Genomic DNA, 23473 nt, shown 5'->3' with positions numbered 1-23473 from the left:
CACACACGCACCCACCACCAAACAAACGCAAAGTCGCGCCACCTGCTGAAATCCCAGAAATGAATCATATAATTCATGCATCCTTATCTGTCATTGTCCCGCACTGGCTGTAGAAAAACACCATCTGAAAACCCAGTGGGAGACTTGTGTGGGAACATGTGATACGGCTGGGAGACTATTGTGGAGTGGAAGAGTGGGTGGGTGGGGGGTACTACACCACAACACATGTTTTATTCTCTGTGCTATACGAGGGACAAGTTTACTGCCGAGTTCTGAAACCCGACTGCACACCGAAATCTGCTCCCCTTTTTCTCGGCTTACACAATGGCTTCTTAAAATATAGAAGGACAGGGATGACCTCTAACTGTTTCCCATTTCTGCTCCGCTCGACATCAGATACTCTACAACTAGGCAAAACAGTCGCCAGTCTTGCTGGAAGTCGTCTCTTCTGGCATTGTTCCAGTGCTTCAGAGACTTTTTTATAATGTATACTCTGCAAAGGCTGTCGATAAATTATTCACTTCATAACCTCAATAAAAATCTGTCCCCAAACTCTGCCACTAGTAATTGTACTTTTTTTGTGACTCCTTCAAACATGAATTTATGCTTGCAGTGTTTGTGGTGATGTTAAGTTAAAAATGGTAATTAATTTAGTCAAATTTAGTGGTATGCATGTTTGCAGAGCGACTAAAAGGCTGTTTTTTGACTATAAAACTAACTTCTACGAGAAGATAAAAATGAATATTTTGAACAAGAGAGCTAATGCCACTGCCAGACATGAAATCGACAGTAAGCTCAAGACAATGAGGACGAGGATTACTGAGAACCCGGCTGGGGGGAATCGCCTCATTCTATATTTCCAGTAAAGCATGCTATTTACATAAGGATTACTTTAAACTATTGGAGGAAATATTCCCAAAGCCTTGTGCACACAGTTGGCAATCATTTTCCTCTCCATCACTCACAAAACAAACTCTACTCAGATTCTGAACAGATGTGGGAATGCACTGAGGTTTCAGTGAAAAATATAACTCTGTCTCCTTAGTTTCCACACTGATGAAACACAGCAGTCTTCATCAATGGTTGATGTCTTTTGCATTAGACTTGTCAATCAATGTCTTTAGCTCCGCCTTCAGCCAGCTGAAGAAGAGAAACAGTCGCGTGCTTCAGCGTCACAGTGTCTTTGAAACACATTTATACAATTATGTGGTAAATTTATCTAGATGATTACGCAAAAGAAAAAAAAAATGCACGTACTGTTTATAGTTAATATTCCTTACTGAAGTGGGAGGAGCTATACACGGCACAATGAAGAGTTCTTGTGGCGCTGTGAAGGGCTCCCTGGTAGTCTCGATCTAAGTCTGAATATACTCCAAAGTGGTGCATGTTTGAGGACATTGCCTATGCATTTTCTACATTATGTTACCCAATCGTTGCTGACCCGTAAGCCTCATTGGCTTCTAGACGCAGACAGTTGCCTAGCAGCAGTGTTCTCATGAATTACAGCTGATGTTACTGCTTCAGTACCAAGCATTTCATGTAAACGGCTTCCCAAGTCGTAACTTCGTGCTCACGAGTTCTATTTGGAGGCAACAAAACATCTTGATGTTCGCCTTTTTATCGTTTGTATTTTAGTACTTAAATTAGCAATCCATCCACGATACACTGATCAGGCATAACATTATGACCACCATCCTAATATTGTGTAGGTCTCCCTTGTGCCTCCAAAACAGTCCTGACTCATCAGTGAATGGACATGGACCTTCTGAGGGTGTCCTGTGGTGTCTGGCAACAGAATGTTGTTAGTGGGGGCCTTTGGGTCCTATGGGTTGAGGGGAGGGGCCTCTGTGGATCATCCCACAGATACTTGATCAGTTTGGGATCTAGTGAATTTGGAGGCCAGGTCAACACCTTGTACTGTTCTTCATGTTTTTTGAGTTGTTCCTAAAGTGTTTTTGTGTGTGTGTCTGTGTCAGGCTGCATCCTGCTGGGGATGGCTGCTGCCATCAAGGAGTGTCATTGCTATGGGGTGGGGGTGCCTGGTCTGGTCTAGGTGGGTGCTACATGTCTAAGTAACATGCACATGAATGTCAAAAGTTTCCCAGCAGAACATTGTATTGTCACAAGATGGTCAATGTTATTTACTTCTCCTGTAATTGGTTTTAATGTTGTGGCTGATCGTGTATATTTTCAGTCTAGGTCAAAGTGGTGGACGGACCGACAGATTAAAAATGTCTTCCATGTAGCCATGCCAAACTGTGGTTAATAATAACATTACAGGAACCACTTCACAGTGCAATAGTAGTGAACTAAAAAAAAGAAAAACATGAAATTGTCCTCAAAGTGGTAAATGTACCCGTTTATGTAACACACAACAGCAACAAGATGTGTTTTTCAGTCATTATTCAGTCAGTGATAATTTATAAAATAAAAAATACCCATTCACCCGTTTGATGTTTTGTTGGAAGAGCAGTCTCAAGCAAGATGGGCTTTCTAACTAATATCAAAGGCGTGTCTATTTAAGTGTTCCAGTCTTAGATTCACTGTGTGATGGTCGGCTCGCTGAATGATTAAAAAAGTTTCTGATAAGACATATGGTGCATTCATGAGCAGTGAAAATGCTCTCTTGTGCAGTACTTCCCTTTCCAATTATGAAAACAACCCAGTCCTGTCATGTTGGTGTAAGCAAACTAAAGCTTGTGTTTTTACACTCATAAGGGCAGTTTTTAACAAGGAACAAGTTTGTTCTTCAGCTACTTAATCTTCACTTGTGAATAAAATAAACAGTCATGACAGCCAAACCAGTGTAAACACACTTGGCACTTTGACTGCAAAGATAAAGAGATGTGAGATTCTTTGACGTTTCAGAGTAGCTGCACAAACACAGGTGACTGGTAATGAGACAGCAAACAACTAGCGTGATGCAAATAATTAAAGAGCCGTCAGTGACTCATTAAGCTGCTTACCTGCTGTTGAAAGGGTTATCCCAAGGTATCACGTGACTGCCACTAGGACCAATCAAAAAACTGACACGGTCGTAGAAGCTCTTAGACGTGGGCTGGGCGGCTGAACTCTGGCCTTGTCCTGCCATGGCAGCGGGATCAGGAGAGCCACGACAGTAGGTCTGACCCTGGCAGGATATTTGAGTGCAGCAGTCCGGGTCCATGCAGTCAATGAGTCCATCTGGAAAACAGGAGGGACAGTGAAGACGGGGAGGAAAAGCTTGACCTCGATACGTTCGGATTTGACAGAGGAAACATGAGCGTCGCCATTGCTACGTCGGACTGTGCTACACACAGATGACTCCTAACATGGACTAAAGTTCATTAAGGCAATAGCGGAGATCCTGCGCCGACACAAAGTATGAACTATTTCAAAGTAAGTCATATGAAGTTCAAAAGTTCTGCGCTTGTCAGTCAAGAGGGAAAGCCGTTCATTAAAAATCCTGCTTGTGGAGTATTAAAATATAGACTTATAATTGATCTTCTGTATATTTCAAATCACGCTGTTTAACAATCTGCTGTGCTACTACATTTGCATATTCTTTGCAGTGATGTTTTATGTATGATTGATTTGTTTTGTTTGTTTGCACTGTCACCAAGGAGCCACATCAAAGCCAGTTTTTTGTCGGGCTCAATCCAAGTTGCACACAAGTTTCTTCCGAGGCTAAAAGACAATTTGTCTGAGGCTTTAACTTCTTTCCTACCTCCCTCGTTATCCTTGCCATCTGAGCAGAGCGTTTCCGTCGCCACATCGCATCCCAGCCCTCTCCATCCTGACTGGCAGATGCAGTGCCAGACGTTCTGATCCAGGACGCACCTCCCATTGTTGTTGCACAGCCCGGGGCAGCCGTCTGTCAACACATCATGTTCGTGTCAGACAGCCAAGCAAGTCAGAACAAGGAAATCAGGGAGCGGGTGGGAAGACAAGAGCGAAGGGGGCATTGAGAGTGGACAGGGGCAGAGGGGGGACAAAATGAGAAGAGACAGTATTGAGTGAACATACAGTACGATACATCTCTGACAGGACTGGAGATGGGGGGAGACTGTGAGGAGTTGCCGTCGTTTCACATGAGTTTTAGAAGCATGTGCAAGCACAGTGAAAGTTGAAAATGCATGGGATAAATGGAGGTGAAACCTGCCGAGATGTTTTCTTGCTGCTAGTAGACCAGGAGATAATGCAAATGCATGTTAGGTCAAATCCTCCGCAGTTTTGTTTGGTTGCTTTAAATGAAAGTTTGAATGATTTTTAAGGGATTCAAGTGGCTTCCATTAAGGTTGCATAAATTATAGTGTGATTTCAAAATGAAGAGTTGCCCTTTTTTTGTATTTGAATCAGAATTTCAAGGATTTTTTTATTTTATTTCAGAGTTGCACAAATCCCATTCAAGAGGCTGAAAATCAATGCCGTGGAAATTCATTGCCTTCGCTCGAGATCATTAAAGCCGGAATAGCCCATTGCAGATGTTAGAAACACTCATGTGAAGTAACAGCAACATCAAAGGGAAGAGGAAGTATATATGTAAATAGGGGAAGAGGAGGAAAGAAGAGGGAGGATCTAGAGTCTCCACATTTACAGAAAACAGTGCACTTGCTGCCAGATCGCATTCCTTCTAGTGGGGGGTGAAGACAGGGAGCTGAAACATGACTAAACCACACCAGTTTGGGGCGTTTAATCTGGCAGACACAGGGAATTAAGACAGGGGGTGGGGGAGAAGGGACCGTGGAGTCTGGTGTGAGACTGGACAGGAGATGAGGGGACATATTGAGGGGGAGCAGGATCACAGCAGAAACATTATGATCGACTCGGACATAAAACAGGTGTATATACGCCGTGCTAGGAAAGACAAAGAGCAGGGAGGGATTGTTCGTGACAATCTCCCTTGAGGGGGTAGTGGTTCAATTTACCTTTATATCCTATCTTGACTGCTCCTATTACACAACCGAGGAAAGGGAAACATTTGGAAAAGAAAATTACTTATCTCTGTGGTGGCAGAGAGCTAAGACTGACAAACACATTTACTTATTGTAACTCACAAGGAGCACACAGAGTGGAAACGGCGGCTGGCGTAAAGCTAATGTACCTGCCAACTTGGTTTAAATATTTGCAAAAGAAGCTTTGCAGGAAGTTTTCCCTGAGATTATCCTTGTCTTCGCCACGTTGTTAGCTTCTGCTCTAATTTCTATCTCTCTGCTGTGCATGTAAATCACAGTAGTTACGGTGATTGAGCTGAATAGCTGACACTAAGCATGAGTGACAGGATATGACTGAAATTACTGAAAGACAGGGAAGCTGCGAGCTCACCCATTTTTATTTATTTATTTTTTTAACAGAGCTCACATTGTTTTAAGCAGAAATAGAGGTGTTCAGTTGGATCAGGAAAAAAAAAATAGCAAAAAGAATATAATTCTCAAGCATAGTGAAAAGTATTTTTTTACCTGATACTCTGGAATCCAGGGCTATACATGTAAGCCAAGAGGGAGTTGGAAAGAGACAGATAGGTAGGCAGACAGGCATACAGACATAAAATAGAAAAGAGAATGGATATAAGAAGGAGTTAGGCAGAGCAATACAAAAAGAAAAGAGTATTTATTAAGAGAGGGAGACAAAAGAGAAAGAAGCTTCACATTCAGAAGAACAGATACATAGTAAAGCTACAGCAAGAGGAAAAAGTCATTTAACTTTAGTGTGAAGCTGTTAATTAAAGCATTGAGTGTTTAATCACAAGTATTGATGCATCCAAAGTCAAAAATCACCATTTATTCCGCAAAAGTGCATTGGATGGCGATTATGTGTTTTGTCTAAAAGAAGCAACTTGTGCTCAGTAAAATATTCACTGTTAACACTCTCCATCTGCCGTGCTTTGCCAAAGCAAGACAGGCTAACACAAAGAAGAAAAACACTGTTTCTCTTGATATCAGAGTGTTGTAACACCCTTTGTTTCCAGACCATATGAGCCAGTTTCATCTGGGTTTGCTTCAAAACATTTTTCTGTCTGCTTGTCAGGACGCATACAGGCTCATTCTAATATGAATGCACCATGAAGCGGAATACTGCGTTTTTTTTCTCCTTCAATTTACCGGGCTTCTCTACTTCAGCAATTTTAACAACAACACGGCAGAGACCTAGCAGTACACTAAGACAAATCAAAAACACCTTAGCCGTAAACTGCACTGCTGAGAAAGCAGTGACAATAGGTTAAGCCTTGCATATAAAACAGGATCTAGATGCTTGCGACAAAAGAGTGGCCGAGGAAGTCCTCTATTCAAGCTCTGACCATGTAATGTGATTAAAAGGCGCTTTGTGCAAATGGCAGTTATTCAGGGTTTGAAAGACAAAATAAGCTCCCCGTTCTCCAAGAAAAGGTAACGCGCTGCCTATTCATCCCCACTGCGTCCAAAAGCAAGGAGTTACTTTCCTGACGGGAGGCGGGAAAGAAAACGAAAATAGATGATGCACAGTCTGCCCCGAGGTGGGAAAGATTAATAAGATCAGGAATGTGACCCCGTCCAACAATTCCCTCGCTGCAATCTCCTCTCCCCTCAGAGGTGGATTTACTCTGTGGATGGGGGGGATTGCTGATGAGAGAACTGGTAAATACATAATTAGGGTTCAGAGTTTCGAGTGGCGAATCTTTGTTTCACCGGGAATATGTCGTCATAAAGAGGTTGGAGATGACACTTGGGGGAATGCTGTTTGACGCAGCGTGTCAAGGTTTAACTACAGGACCTTTGACAGAGGGTGAAGTGGCGAGGAAGTCTGAGTTAAAGGTCAATAGGAAGTGACATCTCAGAACTCATTATCCTCATTAATGCCAGGTGAAGCACTGCCATTTCAGAAAAATGATATTCCAAAGAGGCCTACCCGTGGCTTTTCGGCTCCCTAAATACCTGCCCTTGACTCGCTAATACTGAAGCATCACTTCAGCAGTTTAAAAAGGTGGAATATCTAAATCTATGATATAAATTACAAAGTTAATGTGTTGCAAAAAAAGAAAATTTTGAAAAGAGACATAAAAAGTGAACAACAGCTGGCCAAAACGCCAGTTTCTCTATTTTTTTCACAGATAGAGCTGTTTAACACGTTCATTCAAAGAGGGAATTTGTAAATTTTGATTTATTTTTTGTGAAAATTGAATCCTATTTTTAATTCATTCCTAGTTCCTGCAAACCTTTGGACAAATTTGTTATATTTCCAGAAGAAGCAACAGTTATTTGCCTCTAAAACAGTAGTAGTCAAGAATGTAACTGTCCTACAGTTAAAATGCTATAGTATAAATATAAAAAAGTATAAAAGTGTAGTTTTGGTGGTCCTTTTAGAAACATTATATACTGTTGGATGCTCAATCCATAAAAATGCAACACATAATTCTAGCGGAGTAGAAACTGTCATATCTTCCTGAGATTTGGTGGAAGAGAAGGTCAGACATGAAGATGAATACACCTTAAAATCCACCTGTGACTGCAGCTGACGAGCATTCAGGGAAAAAAATAAAGATACAAGGAAGAGGGACCCTGTCCCAAATGTTTTGTTCAGTGATGATTAGAAACGGAATAGCAAGAAAGCTGTTTACTCCTGTGCCCGAGATAATATGGCAAATAACTACTCTGTCATGAAGAGGTATTTGTTTGGTCGGTAGGCTGCAACAGAAGTACATCAGGATCTGTATCTTTCCAACTGACATTCACACTCCAAAGGTGTCCTTTTAAACCTGCCCATATATGAATTTCCTCTGTAGTCCTTCTGTCAAGTGCGTGTGTGTAGGTGGACAGCGTGTCACAGAATCTCACCGATGGTGCAGTGTTCACCCGTCCAGCCTTGGTGGCAGTCACACTTGCCCTCTCTGCAGACTCCGTGGTCGATGCAGCGTGGGTGACAGTCCCTCTGTTCACATTCTGGTCCCGTCCAGCCCTCTTCGCAGTGACACACACCGCTGATGCACGAGCCGTGGGGGCCGCAGTCGACCACACACACCTCTGTTGCAAAACAAAAAGCCACGGAGACATGTAGCTTCTGTTCTGTGAAATTTTTTTTTTGTTTGTTTGTTTGTTTCTCTTCTGCACTGGTGTATTTCTGTATTCTGTATAGATGCATCTGCCACCACAGAACACTCTGACGTCTGCTGAGAAGTGTTGGCTGCCTCAGTTAAACTGGGCCAATAAGTTTAACTGTAAACAAGTTACATGTTTTCAACACCATTCCTAAAAACGGCATTATTAAAACTTTGACACCGTGAGGCGATCGCAGCAAAGTCTGCTCGTATTTCATCTCTAAATTACTGCCTTCTGTTAAAAGAAAGTTTGAGATGAGTCATTTTACATGTCAGACTTTTACTGCAGTCGTTGGCTTTATGGATCTCAATGGACTGGTCGTGTACACAATTCTTTTTTAAATGAGTGCAGAGTCAGATACATATGAAATGTCAGTGCATTGAGAAATGTAAAGCCCAGTCAACTTTTATTCTGCTGCCACTTTGCTACAATACCCAACGTGTAGTATACAAATAGAAAAAAGGGCATACGTCTTCCTCTAAAAAGTATCATATTAATCTTGATAGATAGTGTTATTTCTTTTATGGGTCGCGGGCAATAATAAAATCTCTTAAATTCTCAGCGCTTGACGTTTCATCTATAAACTGTTCTCCACGGCGTGGCAACAACACAATACACTGAAGAATGACATGACACATGGGTGATATCTGACTCACTATAGATTTGTTTTATGGAACATTTACTTTACAAGTTTTGAAGGGGGGGGGGGGGGGGGGGGGGGGGGCAGTTAGCTTATCAGCCATTTGAAATTACACCAGTTCTTTTACAAAAAAAAACTTTTTCTCAGATAATTACCTTGATAATTATTTGGAAAAGAAAGAAATTTCTTCCAAGCACATGCGTAAGCAGCACAGTTTGTTTCTGTCATTTTGGTTACTGCAGCTACTCATATCTGACTAATTTCATAGACCACTTTGTGCTGGAGCACTAAAAAAAAACCAAAAACAAAAAAAACTGTCATCAATCAAAAAGCCCAGCGGAATAAAGCACTGCAATTACTGTGTATCTAAAAACTTCCAAAAAAACAACCTCTTTTCAGGCTTTACATATTATGAAAGCTCATTTGCATTGAGTCTTGGCAGACCGAGGCGAGCGTTATGGATTTAAGCAGGTTCTTATGTCTGGACTCGGAGATGTTAGATCAACATGTTTACTTCAAGTGTGCAGCATCAGAAACGGCAGAGCAGCTGTGAGGAATCTGCACGGGAATCTTCAGAAAATTTAAATGATCACATCCATGGATGGTGAGTAAATGAGATAGTAACAGGCTAAAGCTGACGCTCAACAAGCTGTGGCTGCTCTTGTGTGAGAATAAGGAATGTTGATTTGTGGGAACTGGGAGCTTCCATCAAAGGTTCTGAACAGAAGAGCCCTATAAAGCTCTCGCTGTGACGACAGACACGAGTGTGCTAGAAGAAAGTAGCTCAAAGCATGTCCTCCAATTTTTAATGATTAGATGCTCTAGGAAAATTATATACCCTCATAACAGAGATTGGGACTTTTTGAGAACGTGGGTTAGCCTTCAGGGACAGCAAATTAGCCAGCATCACTCTGCTGCCCAAAACATAACAAGTCACAGACAAAGTGAAAAATCATTTTGATCATTTTTTTTTTTCTTATACTCCACTTCGTTTGGCCACTCTCACCCCCCTTTCCCTTTTTTAACTGTGCGTCTGTTCCAGCTCTCTGAATGGAGTTTTTCTTCGATTGAGGGACCTTGGATGGTTCTGATTAAGCTGAGCCGACACTGTAGAATATTAAGCATGTCTCTGGAGGGGAGTCATTCGATTCCAAAGGAATACCTCCTTCCCATAGAATCTATGCAATCAATTTTTCATTAGTGCAAAAGTGTTTATCTGCCTTTAACATGCCCCTGACTCGAGCTGGATAGGGGTTGTGGGCGGTCGATCCATGCTACGCGCTTGTTAATTAAAGTTTATTTAATTGAAGAAGAACCGCGGCATTAATTACGAGGGAAAAAAACCCACCCAGCCAGGTGGATAGACTCCCCAACTTTCGGGCCGCACCGAGGCCGCTCTCGTCAGTTCTGCTATTGACAAGCCCGAGATATCTTGCTGAGTGAGAGGATTGTGTCTGAAATTCCGAAAGCTTTAACAGAATAACAAATTACTTCTCATTAAAAGAGAAAATAAAGTGAGACACAAAAGAGGAAAAGAAAACCCGTTCGCCAACACAATCAGTCTTTCTTCTTGGGCACCGACCAAACTGGCTACCTGCTGTTTCCAAAGGTCTGCCCAGGCATCTATCATCTCAAATGCACCATTCAGCCTCCTTATGCTTTAATTTCCAATTGAAGTTCAGCCAAGAGAAATGCATTCAACAGCCTTTTATACTGACGGAAACAAACTGCAACTTCTGGTTTTAATTGTTTGAATTAGTATGCGCTTCTCTCTGGGTTTAACATGCGGAGAATGAGTCTGTTCTGAGGGAGGGGCGGGGGGGCAGCACATAAATCACCTGAATCTCAGCTACAGATAACAGATGGGAGGGGCCAGCCTCTGAACTAACATGTCACCTACCTGTGTCGAAATACAACCCCTCTGAACACAACCCTGGTAACAAATGAAGAGGTTCTGCTGCGAGCAGATGGGAATACAAAATTGTCTAATCTCTTCTTCTAAAAAAAAAAAAAAAAAAAAAAACTGTAGCTGCCACAGAATACACTAGCATTGTTGGAAAATGTCCTGAACAAACCTATAAATCCTTTATTTTTTTTAAAACAAGGCACATTTGTGATACTTTTCAGGGAGAACACAAGCTGGGTCACACAAAAGTAACCTGGAGTCAAAGCTTTGTTGTTAACATATGCTGCGTTCAGAACCGGCACGTGCTACAAGTGTTGATTACCCAACTTTGAGGGTGCGATCACACCCACAGTTTGATTCACTTAGTCCAAAACATAATGAAGCAGTTGCCTTTTTGTATTTCCGTTTGTATCGGATCAAAACAAGTTTACAAGTCAACAAATGTCACATGCTGCTTAATAATGAATATCAGTTCTCAGTCTAATCACAAAGGGTTTTTCCAATTAAACTTCTCTGGTGAACACAGCGCGGTAAACAGCTCAAAATATAGTAACTGAGTATGACTAATAGTCTAAACTGAACTCTCTCCTCAGTCCTTTTGTTTGTTCTACAACACTTCCCAGGCATGAGTGACTCCTGGCTATCAGATGTCAACATTTGTCTCCTCAACAAAGACAGCATTTGTACTGGGCTTGTTTCCTGTAGTCGGTTCGGATTACCTTCTTACTCTTGCCTGGAGAGGGACCAAGACTTGTTGAGGCATTTCAGTGTGTGTTTGTGTTCTGTCAACAGGAATTTCATGTTGTTCTTTTGAGGATGGAATCATGGTTGTGCTTAATTGGAAGTGGTGTTATTAACATCGTGAGCACATCCTCCTTGTTATAAGAAATGTTGTCCTTGACTGCACTGGAAATAGTCACCTTCTAGCCCGGAAGCTAGCCTGAATCTTTGCAGCACAGTCTGGGACGGAATGATGAATGAAAGCTTGAAATGTGGTCTGGAGTCACTGGGCTGGGAACTGATTATCACCCGACAACAATCTGCAGGTCAAGTCAAATGGTTTGGCTTTATGAGGTGATGGACAGAAGACTAATAGCGATGAAGTCATACCTCTCATCTAAGTGCTGTGGCATTGAATTAGTTTACGACAAAATGGCTCAGATTGGTTGGTTTTATCCTTCTCTGTATCAGCTGAAACATGCTGCATAATGAAATCCAAATGCTGTCTTACCACACTTATATTATGATAAGGATTGAATCTGGCCACACCAAGCTAGTCATGCTGCAACCTCGATACTTCTGTCCCTCCCAGAAACAAGTCACGTCACCAGTATTCAACCCACGTCGGATAAACATGAGCAGAAAGAATGGATTTATTCCAACCAGAGAGAAACAATCAGATCAAGTGTTTGCGCGGTTATTATGCACTGATATTTTCCTATTCAATCGATTATTAATGGGTTGTAACACCCCTCTCACTCTAATTCTAAATTCTTTCTGATTAGGCCAGTCACTTCTTATTGAGGTGGTTAAATGGTGCATTTCTATTCTGATTGTTAGTGGAATACTAATGTTCATGCAATCATAGCCAAATGAAAGTGTTGTGTTTTGACAGAGTACTGTCACATGTACATCATGAGATGAAAAAAAAAAATAAGTCAGGCTTCCGTTCATCATCCCGTCACAGACTATGAATCAACAGGACATTACAAATGAATCATTTATTTTCATTCATGCTCACATATGGAAGGACTCTAAAAGAAAATCTGATTAATGATTAATTCAAAGAGTACATTCCAAATTGTGACATTTTAATTTAGTAAAATAAATTGTTCTCTAAATTATATTTCAAACACAGACATGATGAATTACCTCAGATTCACATATCGCACATCTGATAATTTCATTTTTATTTGTATTGCAAAGTTAATTAATTAGCCCGTAAGTTTCTTAATAAGACGCCCCCATGTAGACATACTGCGCTGTGTGAGATGTTTTACTTCCAACTTACAGCCTGTTAATAAAGGCTTATACATCTGCTGTTTTGGATGTCTGCAGTGTCTGAGCACAGCAAGAGTGGCGTTTGTTTGGATTAAATACAGAAAAATGTGGTGCCAATTACTTGTTAGAGAAACTTCATCCACTTCATCCACAAAAAAAAGTAAAGAGAAAAGACATTTCAGATGAATTGTTTTCAGGTACCTGTGGGTGCAGATAACAGCAAAGGCAAGGATGAATGAAAGATGAAGATGTCCTTTAACTCCCTCATTAAGTTGTTTATGTTTATCTAAAGGTTTTCGTGTTATTTTTTTTTTGTCTTAAAAGGTCAAATATCACTTGATTAGACTCTCAAATTTTAGATTTTCTGGTTTTAATGTGTTTGTTAATTAAGATCGCAGTCACACAAAATAAGCAATTTAAAGACGTGACCTTGGGCTATATGAAAAATGTTTTTCACCGTTTTCTGACATTTCATTCTTAACGAAGAATGCTACTGCAGTAATTATATGTATTTTGCAAACCTTTAATTATGAACAAACTCTAGCATTCATCATAGCTCGGAGTGATGGAGAGAATATAAAATGTGCGCTGACCTATGGAGCAGTCGGTCCCTGTCCAGTTGGCCTCGCAGATGCAGGTTCCTGAGTCGGTGTTGAAGGTGCCGTGACTGGAGCACTGCTCTGGACAAGTGCTCTTCAGGATCTCGCAGCTGATCCCTCCCCAGCCAGGGTTACAGTGGCACTCACCATGATGACAGGCTCCGTGACCGGAGCACGTCGGATCCACACAGTCCACTGGGGACACACAGCGAGGGTGACAGCAATGTCAGTTTACCACTTCTAGACGGGATATCAAACCTACTTATTTACCCCTGGCCACTTTGAGTCTGCTACCAGCCAAAAATCATTTTTTAAGAGTGGAAACGCTTGAGTGCCAGATGATGGTTGGTGAGCTGAGCTGCAGCTGAATTTTTTTGCAGGGTTTGGTGGTGGCTGGCAGTAATTTTCCACCCATGTTCAACTAGCTCCGCTCGCTATATTATAGGGTACTTCCAACATGCTGACGGCATAATTATGCTCCATTATAGGCACTAGGAAAAGCTGCACAATTAGTGTCTAGACAGATATAATCAATTACTATTAACAATTTGCAGATCAACTTGCTGATCTAGGTTAATAATTGGCAATTATGACCAACATAATTAACCCATTACTAACAAGGGATCATTTGCGACAACGTTTTTGTCCTTTCTCTAGACCTGATTGCTCGGAGCAGTTCTATGTCTTCTTGGACAATGATAATGATTATTTACCTGAAGCAATTTATCATACCAGAGCCCTAACATGCACGCTTCCCATATTGCCTCACTTCAAAGAAAACCACAGTATATTCATTAAGTGAACTCGATAGCTTCTCGCATGTAAGGTCAACAAGTCCCACATGTAAATCTGAGCTGATAATTGCCTTTTGTCTGCATGTGGATCAATACAGTTAAATGCAGAGAAGCGAAGGGGGAGGTGGAACTGGTTGACAGGAAAGAAGAAGTAGTCGTTTCTCAGTAAGGGGAGGACCAGATGCCATTGACTGATCGATTTTAACAGGTGTGTTCATCTGTGGAGCCTTTCAGTAGGTGACTGCATCAATGGACACCAAACAGTCTGTTCCAGCTTGTACCCTGATGTGGTCTAAACACTAAGAGGGAGTTAATTTACACGCACGCTATCAATAACAGCATCCAAAGCATTATCCGCTTAGTGGAGTTGAAAACACCGATTGTTTCACCAATGGACTGTGTCAATTCCCCCTGAGCTTCACACAGAAATATGTTGCATCTTGTTTCTTGGAATCCAGAGGGAAGATTTCTTTTTCACATTACCTTGCTCACAGTTGGTTCCTTTGTGGCCGGTGTTGCACACACAGTTTCCCGCCACGCACAGCCCGTGTCCCCCGCACTGTGGGTCGATGCACTGGGTGGAGGGAACGTCACACTCAGTGCCCTTCCAGCCGCTGTAGCACTGACAGCGGCCCCTGGTGTACTGGCCGTTACCGCTGCACAGCACCGGACAGGCGGCTAAAGAGAGACACCAAGTTCAAAATCAGTTGTTCTCATTTATGCAATAATGACAACAAAAAGCCTTTAGTGCAGCTAGATGAGAAGAATAACAACAAACTAATAACTCTAAAGTGAGCATTTTATGCCATGTAACGTACTAAAAATTAGTGAAGGTCCTGTATATGCAGCAGGTTTGACAATAACTGAAAAAGCCTGAATGCGAATGATCTCACAGATGATGATGAGAACACCTCAAACTTATCTAAGAGGCTCAATCTGTACACATGAAGCTGCTCAATATAACACAGAGTGTTTTTTTAGCCCAACAATTGAGCAAAAAACATGTGCACAGCAGGCAGGGTAAGAAAGAAATACATTTTTTTTAAATTAAGCTAATTATAAAAGTGACTAATTACCTCTGGAACAGTACGGTCCTATGAATCCTGGGAAACAGTGACACGATCCTGCCACACACTCTCCGTTCCCGTAGCAGTTGTGTGTGCACTCTGTCACAGAATCTGTGGGTACAGCAGTGTGCAAGTCCAACTATTAATAACTCATATGTCATGTGGAAGCAAATCTAAGATTCTCCTTAATAGAACACTTGACAACTGTACAGCTTAGGAAATACTGCCAAAGACAACCAAGCTACCAACTTTTTTTTTTTATTTCCCCCTGAATGGATTTAGCTTCTAAGCATCTTTTATTTGCAGTGCATGTATAAGGCATGGCATACATTTCCAGCTATTTGTCCATGTCCCACTAAGGTCTAAGCCTCCATAACAGTATGCTGCAGCCTGACTGTGCCCATCTAAGCCATGTTAAGCAAAAGCCACACAGGCATTTTAAATTGGACCAAATAATTCCATTTCCTTGACACATTTTCTTTTCCTCCCGTCTCCTCTACTGCTCCACCACCATCCCAACCTTTTGAATGACTGATCATGCCCACACAAGCCATGCAATCTCCTGAGTGTTTACGGCTCAAATCCTCTCTGAGTTGAAGTTAATCTGACATATCCTACAGACAGATCTTGTGTTCATTCAACAGACCATCGCTCATAAAGGGCGCCCCCAAAAGACTGGGCCCCTCATTTTGATCGGCGGTAAGAGGTCCAACTTTTTTGTTATTACTCTAGCTTGTATTGGATGTTCATTGAGCCTGTGTCGGACCCAGGCAATTTTGACCTCACACATCGATACCTTCATATTTGTAGGGGCCAGATCAATGGAACTCCCCAAAGGAAATAGACAAAAAAAAAACGTTAACTCAACTTTAGTGTTTTTCCTACCTCAAACCCCACTAGGAAATTTCACGGACTCCAGAACACTGAAGAGGCTGTTAGGTGGGGAGGATCAATGCCGTGTATGGTCTTGTATTATAGTGTTGAGCACAATAATCTACAACCCTCCAATGAAAAGACAGATCTGCCTCCTAGGTGGCTCGAAGTTTGAAAAGCTCAGCTGGTTTGCGTGGCAGCCAGACTTCCCAGCAATCTAAGTGTTTGTTCATGCAGGCACAGCTGTTTAAGGAAATTAAAGTCTTCCAAACATGTCATTACACATCATTTCAATCACACTCATTAGCCATCCAAGCAGATGTGTGTGCATCCCCATACCCTGGATGATGGTGTTATAGGACACTGCCTCCACGCTTCGTCCGTCATTATAAAACGCAAAGTGCCACACCCCTGAGTCCAGGTACTGGATGAATCCGGCTTGGTGGACCGTGACCGGGTGATCAAGCCGGGCCCTCGCGTCTGGTTCACTCAGAGTCCGATACTCTTTGGCGATAAGCCGGCTACCGTCCAACAGCTCCACAAAGTCATACTGCGAAAACAGCAGAGAGAACAGATTCCAGCACATGAAGCAGTGGTTGTTATTTTAACGTCAGTCATAATTAAATCAGACAGCAAAGAAGCAAGAGAGATCAAAAAGTTTTGTATGCAGCTAGTGATTTTCCTAACAGCTTGACAGGAACTCTGCAAAGTTGTAACACAAGACGCAGCCAGAACAGGTTTGTGTACAGAGCAAATATTCGAGAAAAAGAAATGTTGATTTTTCAGTGACAGTTATTTGGAGCTGTTCGGAGAGGTGTTTGTATACTGATAGAGCTGATATGGCTCTGGGGCAAATGCTGAAAGAAATTCCAAAAATATATTGTTATCTCTGATGGGAGTGCACTTCAGACATGCTGGCGATGGTTTTATTACAGTCTGTTAAATTAACACTGATAATGTAGACGTGTATACTTAAAATTCCTATATGTACACTGCTGGTGCACATGCACGAAATGCAAATAATAAGTGTTAAACTAAGGACAAAAATAGGGGGAACATGACTTCTCAAAGACATTTATACACCATTTATTTTCATTTTTGTCAGTGCATCAATGGTACTCTCGATTGACATGATATGCTAATAAATCTGCTTCCCTGAACAGTAAAGAAAGATACACCCTATTATGCATTGTCTGCATAATAGTATCTCTATTTATTTTCCAAACAAACATTTTTCTAAGTGGTAAACGAGGACTAACAACTTACTCCTGCCAAGTGAAACGAGCAAAGCGGTGCATCTGCTCTCATTGCACCTGCTCAACACCTGAACCCTATTTTGACTGAAGCTGTAGCCTACGGAGCACTGCAGCAGAAAACAGTGCAACACATCCCAACAATCCCCCAACAGGCTGTAGACTGCAGAGGAGAACAACACACGAAGACAGCAGATCCCCTGGCTAAAGCAGTTGTTAGCTACACAGATGTACTGAGCCTATAGTTGGATTCATCCTGGAACAGAGTCTGAGGAGTGTGATGCATACAGATCGGCACTGTAGCTTTTCTTTTTTTTTTTAAAGAGCTTCGATTTAAATCCCGTGATGAGGCTGTTTGCAGAAGGCTTTGATGGACTGTTTGGGGCATTGATTTCTGACTGACGCACAGCAGAAGAATTTTACAATTAAAATTGCAGAAATTGCTTTCAAACAAATAGCATATTATATTATTATGATATAATAAATACAAATATCACATTTAAGAAGAGAAGAACATCTTTTTTAATGGACTGATATTTCAATTTAAAGTTCCAGCGCATGAAAACATTAGGTTTCCTTCAGCAAGGAGACAGCTAATGCAATTTTAGAGTGAACAGGGCAAGGACAGCTCCTAATATGCTTCCAGTAAGAGTAAAGAAACACACACAACAAGATGTTTTTGCTATTATAGAATATAATTATGTTTTTAATACTGGGCCAATAAAATTGTAATTGTGCAACATATAACTTTAAACTTTTGTAACCTGCATTAATCCAAATATGCCCAGTACTGGACAAAATTTGCTGAACAAACTTTTAAATCTGGATGTTTGCAATAACCAGCCTCAGTGGACTTCCAAATGATTGAAGGATCGGGACAAAAAAATGCATTAAACCTGTTTTTTTATGCCCAGGAATGTGGCAAACATGGATCCGAGCCACCTTTCAGTTGACTCACACACGTCAGGAAAGGGAGAGCGCATTAAGCGAGGGGCAGGTGAAGTCAACACTGTGATTTAAACCCCTTTGAGTGGAATGGGGGGTAGGGTAGGGATATTAACCTGGCGGAAGTTGACTTCTTTGTGTTGTTGACTTGAGGGGGAAGTAATAAAACAGTTCATCCCACAAGCCCTAAAACCCCCCGGCCAAGTGCATACATCTTGATTAGCTGGTGTGAAAGACCCCCCAACTCATCTCAATCCAACAATACCGGTGAATAACAGTCAAGAGACCGTGGAGAGACTGCCGGATACCCCATAGACAGAGGAGGAACGCTCAGAGCCTGTAAATTCCTCGGCCTTTAGATTGAGTGCAACCGCTACAACTGGGTGCAAACTTCCTAAGAAAAAACTTCTTCTTCTTCTTCTTCCAACTCGTCTGGTTTGTATCAGCCCAGACAGACACTCAATAGCAGATGGAGGAAGTCTATATTTGAGAAAGGTGGAAAGGCTGTTGCACTTAAATGCTGTCTTGTCTTCCAAGCTGTGAATACGACGAGCAGTCAATATCTCTCATTGGGGTCTTTTATGCTCAGTTAAGTAAATGCATTGATTTGAGCCCCTAGTACCTGAACAGAATGTAATTTAGAAGTGGCCACAAAGGACACAGTGTCCAGCATTGACAAGCCTGAGTGTCTGTACAACAATTGCTTGAGACATAAAAGTAGTGTCTTGTTAATTAGTACCCTTTGGTCTTTGATTTTGTTGGGCTTCTTTTTTTTTCACCTTGAAAGTGCAATCCAGCTCACCTATTGTCACCTGCATTGGACTTTCTTCCATCAAAGAGTGGCCCTAACTGTCTGTACTTGAGTGAAGCCCATCTTTACTACGGAAGGATGTCGAGAAGGTGAAGCTAAGAGCTTTTGCAGTCAAGTGTGGTGGAAAATGGCTATTGTTTGAGTGCTTCCATCACCAGCAGCATCGAACATTCGGGTCCCCAGAAATGTCATTCAAGTGACACAACAGACATTTTAGAAACACTTCAATTTGCAAATGGCAGACTTTTAGTGGAAGTGGAAACACGGCAGGCCCACACACAGGGACCACAAATCGAAGTTGAGAGGAGGAAAAAGCCCACGGGCTAAAAAATGTAAATGATAATAAAACGCTGTTTCAGCGGTTGACCAAGAGGTTTTGCAACTCACAAGTTTACTTAGTCAACCATTTACGACCCAAAAAATATGAAGCAATGCACTCTACCTGTCCTGCACCAATTGGCAAGCAGAAAAGTGTAAAAAGAATGGAGCGACTTAAGATACATCTCTTTCGTGTTGGTCTACAAATCACCAAGTATACAGTATAAATTAAAGCATAAAAACACCATCTTTGCATCTGCCGTATGATGTAATTCCTTTTAAACTACATCATTATTACGATGATGCCAACAGTAAACCAACATGGAATACCAGTTACAGAAATAGATTTTATTAAGATGGGCAAAGGGGAGGATTATTAAAAAAATGATGGATGTCTCTATTTGTTGGATTTTATGCCCACACCCTGTTAAGCAGGATGAGGTCACCTTAAAGACAAGACTATGTAACCTATCCAAACAACAGCCACTGTGGCAAAAAGCGTTTATATTAAAAAACGTCAGTCTCTGAGTTTTCCCTTTAAGATTTTCAGTAAGTAGTATTAGTATTATTAGTAGTATTAGATCAAGTATTGAAAGAGCAGCAGAAAGCCAAGTGACCCAGTAGTGTCATTTATAAAGCGAAGCCGTATTCGCGTGGGATTACCTGGGGATCTCTTGTAATTTGTAATAACTGCAGAGGTCGTCTTGTTCTTAATGCTGTGCCAATCTGTCGTGTGCATAATTTGTAATAAACACCTACCATATTACACCAAACACAGAGGTCATGTGATAATATTAGTCCCATCCAAATCTTTTTTCTGCCTCTTTCCTGTTTCACAATTATTGAGGCTGTGTTGGTACTTATAAATAAAGGTTTCGAACGGCATTTATGGAGCAAAATATCCATATACACTGACCTGATTAAAAGCTTTTTAAAAAAACAACTTATACCTGAGTGTGAGACGGAGCAAGTCCCTTTCGTCCATAGACTCCAATCAGCGCGTTCTTCTGCACCGAGATGTTGAACTTGAGGAAGCGTGGCTGCTCCATGCTAAGTTGAGAACGCCAGAACACCCCTGGTGGGATACTCTGGCCCACCCTCTTCCCTATGTCTACCTGTCCAGTATCGATGGAGTTGTTCTCCTGATGAAGCACGCTAGTCCTTCCTGCAAGACAGAAAATCAATCGGATATTATGTTAGGCGTTCCAGAATAAACACGGCAAAGTTGAGGTGATATGGCGTGAATCAGTCTTCACAGAGTCTCCGTTGCCATCAGCTAAGGCCGTCATCGTCGCATCTCAAACGCAGTCTGGGTGTTTGTATTGTGTAAATCTTTGATCTCTGGATATCTGTAAATGCTGCATTCTATCCTTTTTTATTTTTTTCAGTGTAATCTTATTCCTCTATTCAAGCAGGGACATAACAATAAGACAGTCATATCTTTTCTAAATGAGCAGTGACCAAGCAAGACAGGATTGAAAGTAATTGTTCCCTGTGGTCCGTGATGTACCGCGTACCAAAAAAAAAAAAAAAAACATGACCAGATATAATTGCCTTTTTATAAGGCTCTAACAGGCCACATCTCCCATCTTTTGTTTGGTCCTGGTGACTCATAGCGAAAGGCTTTATATCAGATAAGGTCTAAATGGAATCTGTCAGATATACTGAGCACTACCTTACCGGACCAATAACAACAAATCAAGGCAATTTGGCGAATGATGTCCTTAAACTGTGTCCTTACTGTGACAGAGATGTAGAGTTGGTGGGTTCTAATGTGACTCATAGTCATATGAAAAACCTGCGAGGTGCTATTATAAGAACAGATTTCATTGTTGAGAATGAAAAATACGCAAAGCATTTTCAAGTCCTCGCCAGCTACGGCTCTGCTGAGGACAGAATGCAGTAAGATGAAAAGGAGTTGTCCGGCAACATAAACAACTCAACCTTTGCTGCTCCCTCCTCTTCAGAGGTATGTTAGTGTAGGGCCACATGCACACCGTGGCTGTGACTATATCTGTTTGTGCCAGACCCCCATTATTTGCGTGCCTCAGTGTTGTGTGTGTGTGTAATGAGGCCAGTTCCTGTCACTTTAGCTTCAGTCAAAGTGAAGACTGGAAGCCAAGTTTACCTCTGGGGAGAATAATAGCTGGCTATTGATTGCCTTTAAACAGTCCAAAACCTGCCTCATGCCATCTTAATTAGCAGTACTTATGAGGATTTAAATCTAGGCGAGTATAAACAATTGAGCTTTTGCCTGGCCTACTCAACTCAATTAATGCCTCCGTGGCCGTGCATTCTAAATGCTGTGGTGTGCTTAGAGATTAATTTGGTGGCTTTTGCTGTAAAGGTGAGCTGAGATGGCCCGCTTGCTTGTTGATGAATATACAATGGTCCAAGATTATGATTAGGGAGTAGAGAGCTGCCTGGAATCAGTTGATTAATATTCAGCAGGTGAAAGATCTCAGTAAATTTTAAAATGCTGCACATTAAGCTGAAGGTGGAGGCCATGCGCTTTTGTTGCAGTTTGTTTTCTTGTGCACCTTTCTTTGATTTCTTTCATTTGTATTGTGGTGTTCTAAAGATCATCTAACCTTTTTTAATTACGCGCTTTATTTTCTGACAAGTTTAGATTTTTGAATCTTTGTCCAAGTGCATCAGACAACCAGTCAGCACCCACTTTATTTCCCAAACCTTTAGTTTCTTTAGTATTTTCATTTTGGAAAAAGAACATTTGAACTGTGAATTACTGAATACTGTATGTTTAAAAAGCAGTGCCAGAAAGTTTTGCCAGAACACAATTCTAAGATGAAGCCAACAAAAAAGTAAACAGTATTAATATTGTGTATTAGCATTTATTAAATATTCTTATTTCCTCACCATCAGCGGCCAGAGCTGTCACTACGCTCGACTGAGTGGGCCCCGTCTTCCCAACTCCGCCGTTTTCAAAAGCCGGCTGGTTGTCCAACTCTTGCAGCTGCCAATTGAGGCCGAAAAGGTGCATGGCTGTGAAGTACACACACACACACACACAAAGAAAAAAAAAACTGCGTGGGCTGGTAGAAATGGGTAAACAAATAAGCACACAAAAACAATCAAGCCATTTGGGCACAAAGGACCTGTGGCAGTGCGCAACGGATGGATCCAAATGCGGGCCGAAAATAACAAGTTTAACGTCCAATATTTTAGTTCCCATTTTCTTTTCAGTGGCTACTCTGCCATGGGTCGCCTTTGTGTAAACACAGCACCGGTACAGGCCAGACAAAGTCTTTTTAATCGATACTTAGTAACCCTGTTGCTGGGGCATGTTTCCTTAGGGAGTGCTGTTCATTAACGTTTTTAAGCGTCTCCACACAAACAGCCAGCGCATCAAAGAGAGCAGCAGGCAGACTTTCTATTTTGACACAAAGCTTTCACATCAGACACGCGGACGAGTTACACTGGAAGAGTGCTGAACTCTCCAAGTCTCATACAAAGCAGGAAGGACACACATTCAGGTACGTGAGTGAAAGAGTAAGACAGAGGAAGAGACAGACAATGAGAGACTTTTAAGAAAGTGTGTAGCAGTGTATTGAGACAGAGGCTCGCAGCAGGAGAGGGAAGTGTGAGGGTATGATGCTGCAGCACTCCTCTAGTTCTCTTACATAACTAAACTGTGTCTGGCTCTCATTCAGACAACCTGCTTTATTGTCACAGTATTGGAGGCAATCAAACGGCGTTCTTGTTGTTTTGGGATACTGAGGTGCTTCTGTGAGCGCAGCGAGAGGGCCAATCTCCTTCAAAGTCACCATCCAGGGAACATGCTGAGGAAGCATCTTGATTTCCGACCATTTGATCTGCAGGAGGAACTTTCCTCCAACACCCGTCGTTCTCTGGGAAGATGGATATCGACTGCAGCAAATAACTTGAGAGGTGGATGCAGGGCCAGAGAGAATATCAAATGTGAAGGAGACCAAACGAGAGACGGGGGAACTAGCGTGGCCAGTGTATCAATAGATGCTTTGTTAAGAAATACGGTGTGTGTATTGTTAAAAGCCTACTCATGAAAAAAAAAAGAAAAAATACTTGGCATCCTTTCAGTGACAATACAAACGACACGTCCTTGGTAGATCAAATAAACAGGTGCAGCTCATCCTTGAGTTTCAGTCAAATAATGCAGATTTAACCCTGACTGATGCCGTTTGTGCACCAGGCACGTTGAGCCAACATCACGCTCAG

The 23473-nt window shown here is 41.7% G+C and overlaps 1 protein-coding gene across 1 annotated transcript in view; it reads right to left on the bottom strand.

Annotated features, from left to right (window-relative positions):
* LOC311491637 (teneurin-3) overlaps positions 1-23473 on the bottom strand; it is a 118128-nt gene that overhangs the window by 34894 nt on the left and 59761 nt on the right. The window contains exons 5-13 of the mRNA XM_084549612.1: positions 22136-22261; positions 20209-20423; positions 16271-16481; positions 15068-15169; positions 14475-14669; positions 13192-13392; positions 7791-7976; positions 3707-3853; positions 2967-3183 (exon numbers count right to left, since the gene is read on the bottom strand). Of these exons, the coding sequence (XP_084405738.1) occupies positions 2967-3183; positions 3707-3853; positions 7791-7976; positions 13192-13392; positions 14475-14669; positions 15068-15169; positions 16271-16481; positions 20209-20423; positions 22136-22261 (1600 nt within the window). The remainder of the gene's footprint in view (positions 1-2966; positions 3184-3706; positions 3854-7790; positions 7977-13191; positions 13393-14474; positions 14670-15067; positions 15170-16270; positions 16482-20208; positions 20424-22135; positions 22262-23473) is intronic.

Source organism: Chelon labrosus (genome assembly GCF_963514085.1).
Source record: "Chelon labrosus genome assembly, chromosome: 8".
Taxonomy (NCBI): domain Eukaryota; kingdom Metazoa; phylum Chordata; class Actinopteri; order Mugiliformes; family Mugilidae; genus Chelon; species Chelon labrosus.
Note: the sequence above shows the minus strand (reverse complement) of the source record. Positions and strands in the feature narration are given on the sequence as shown.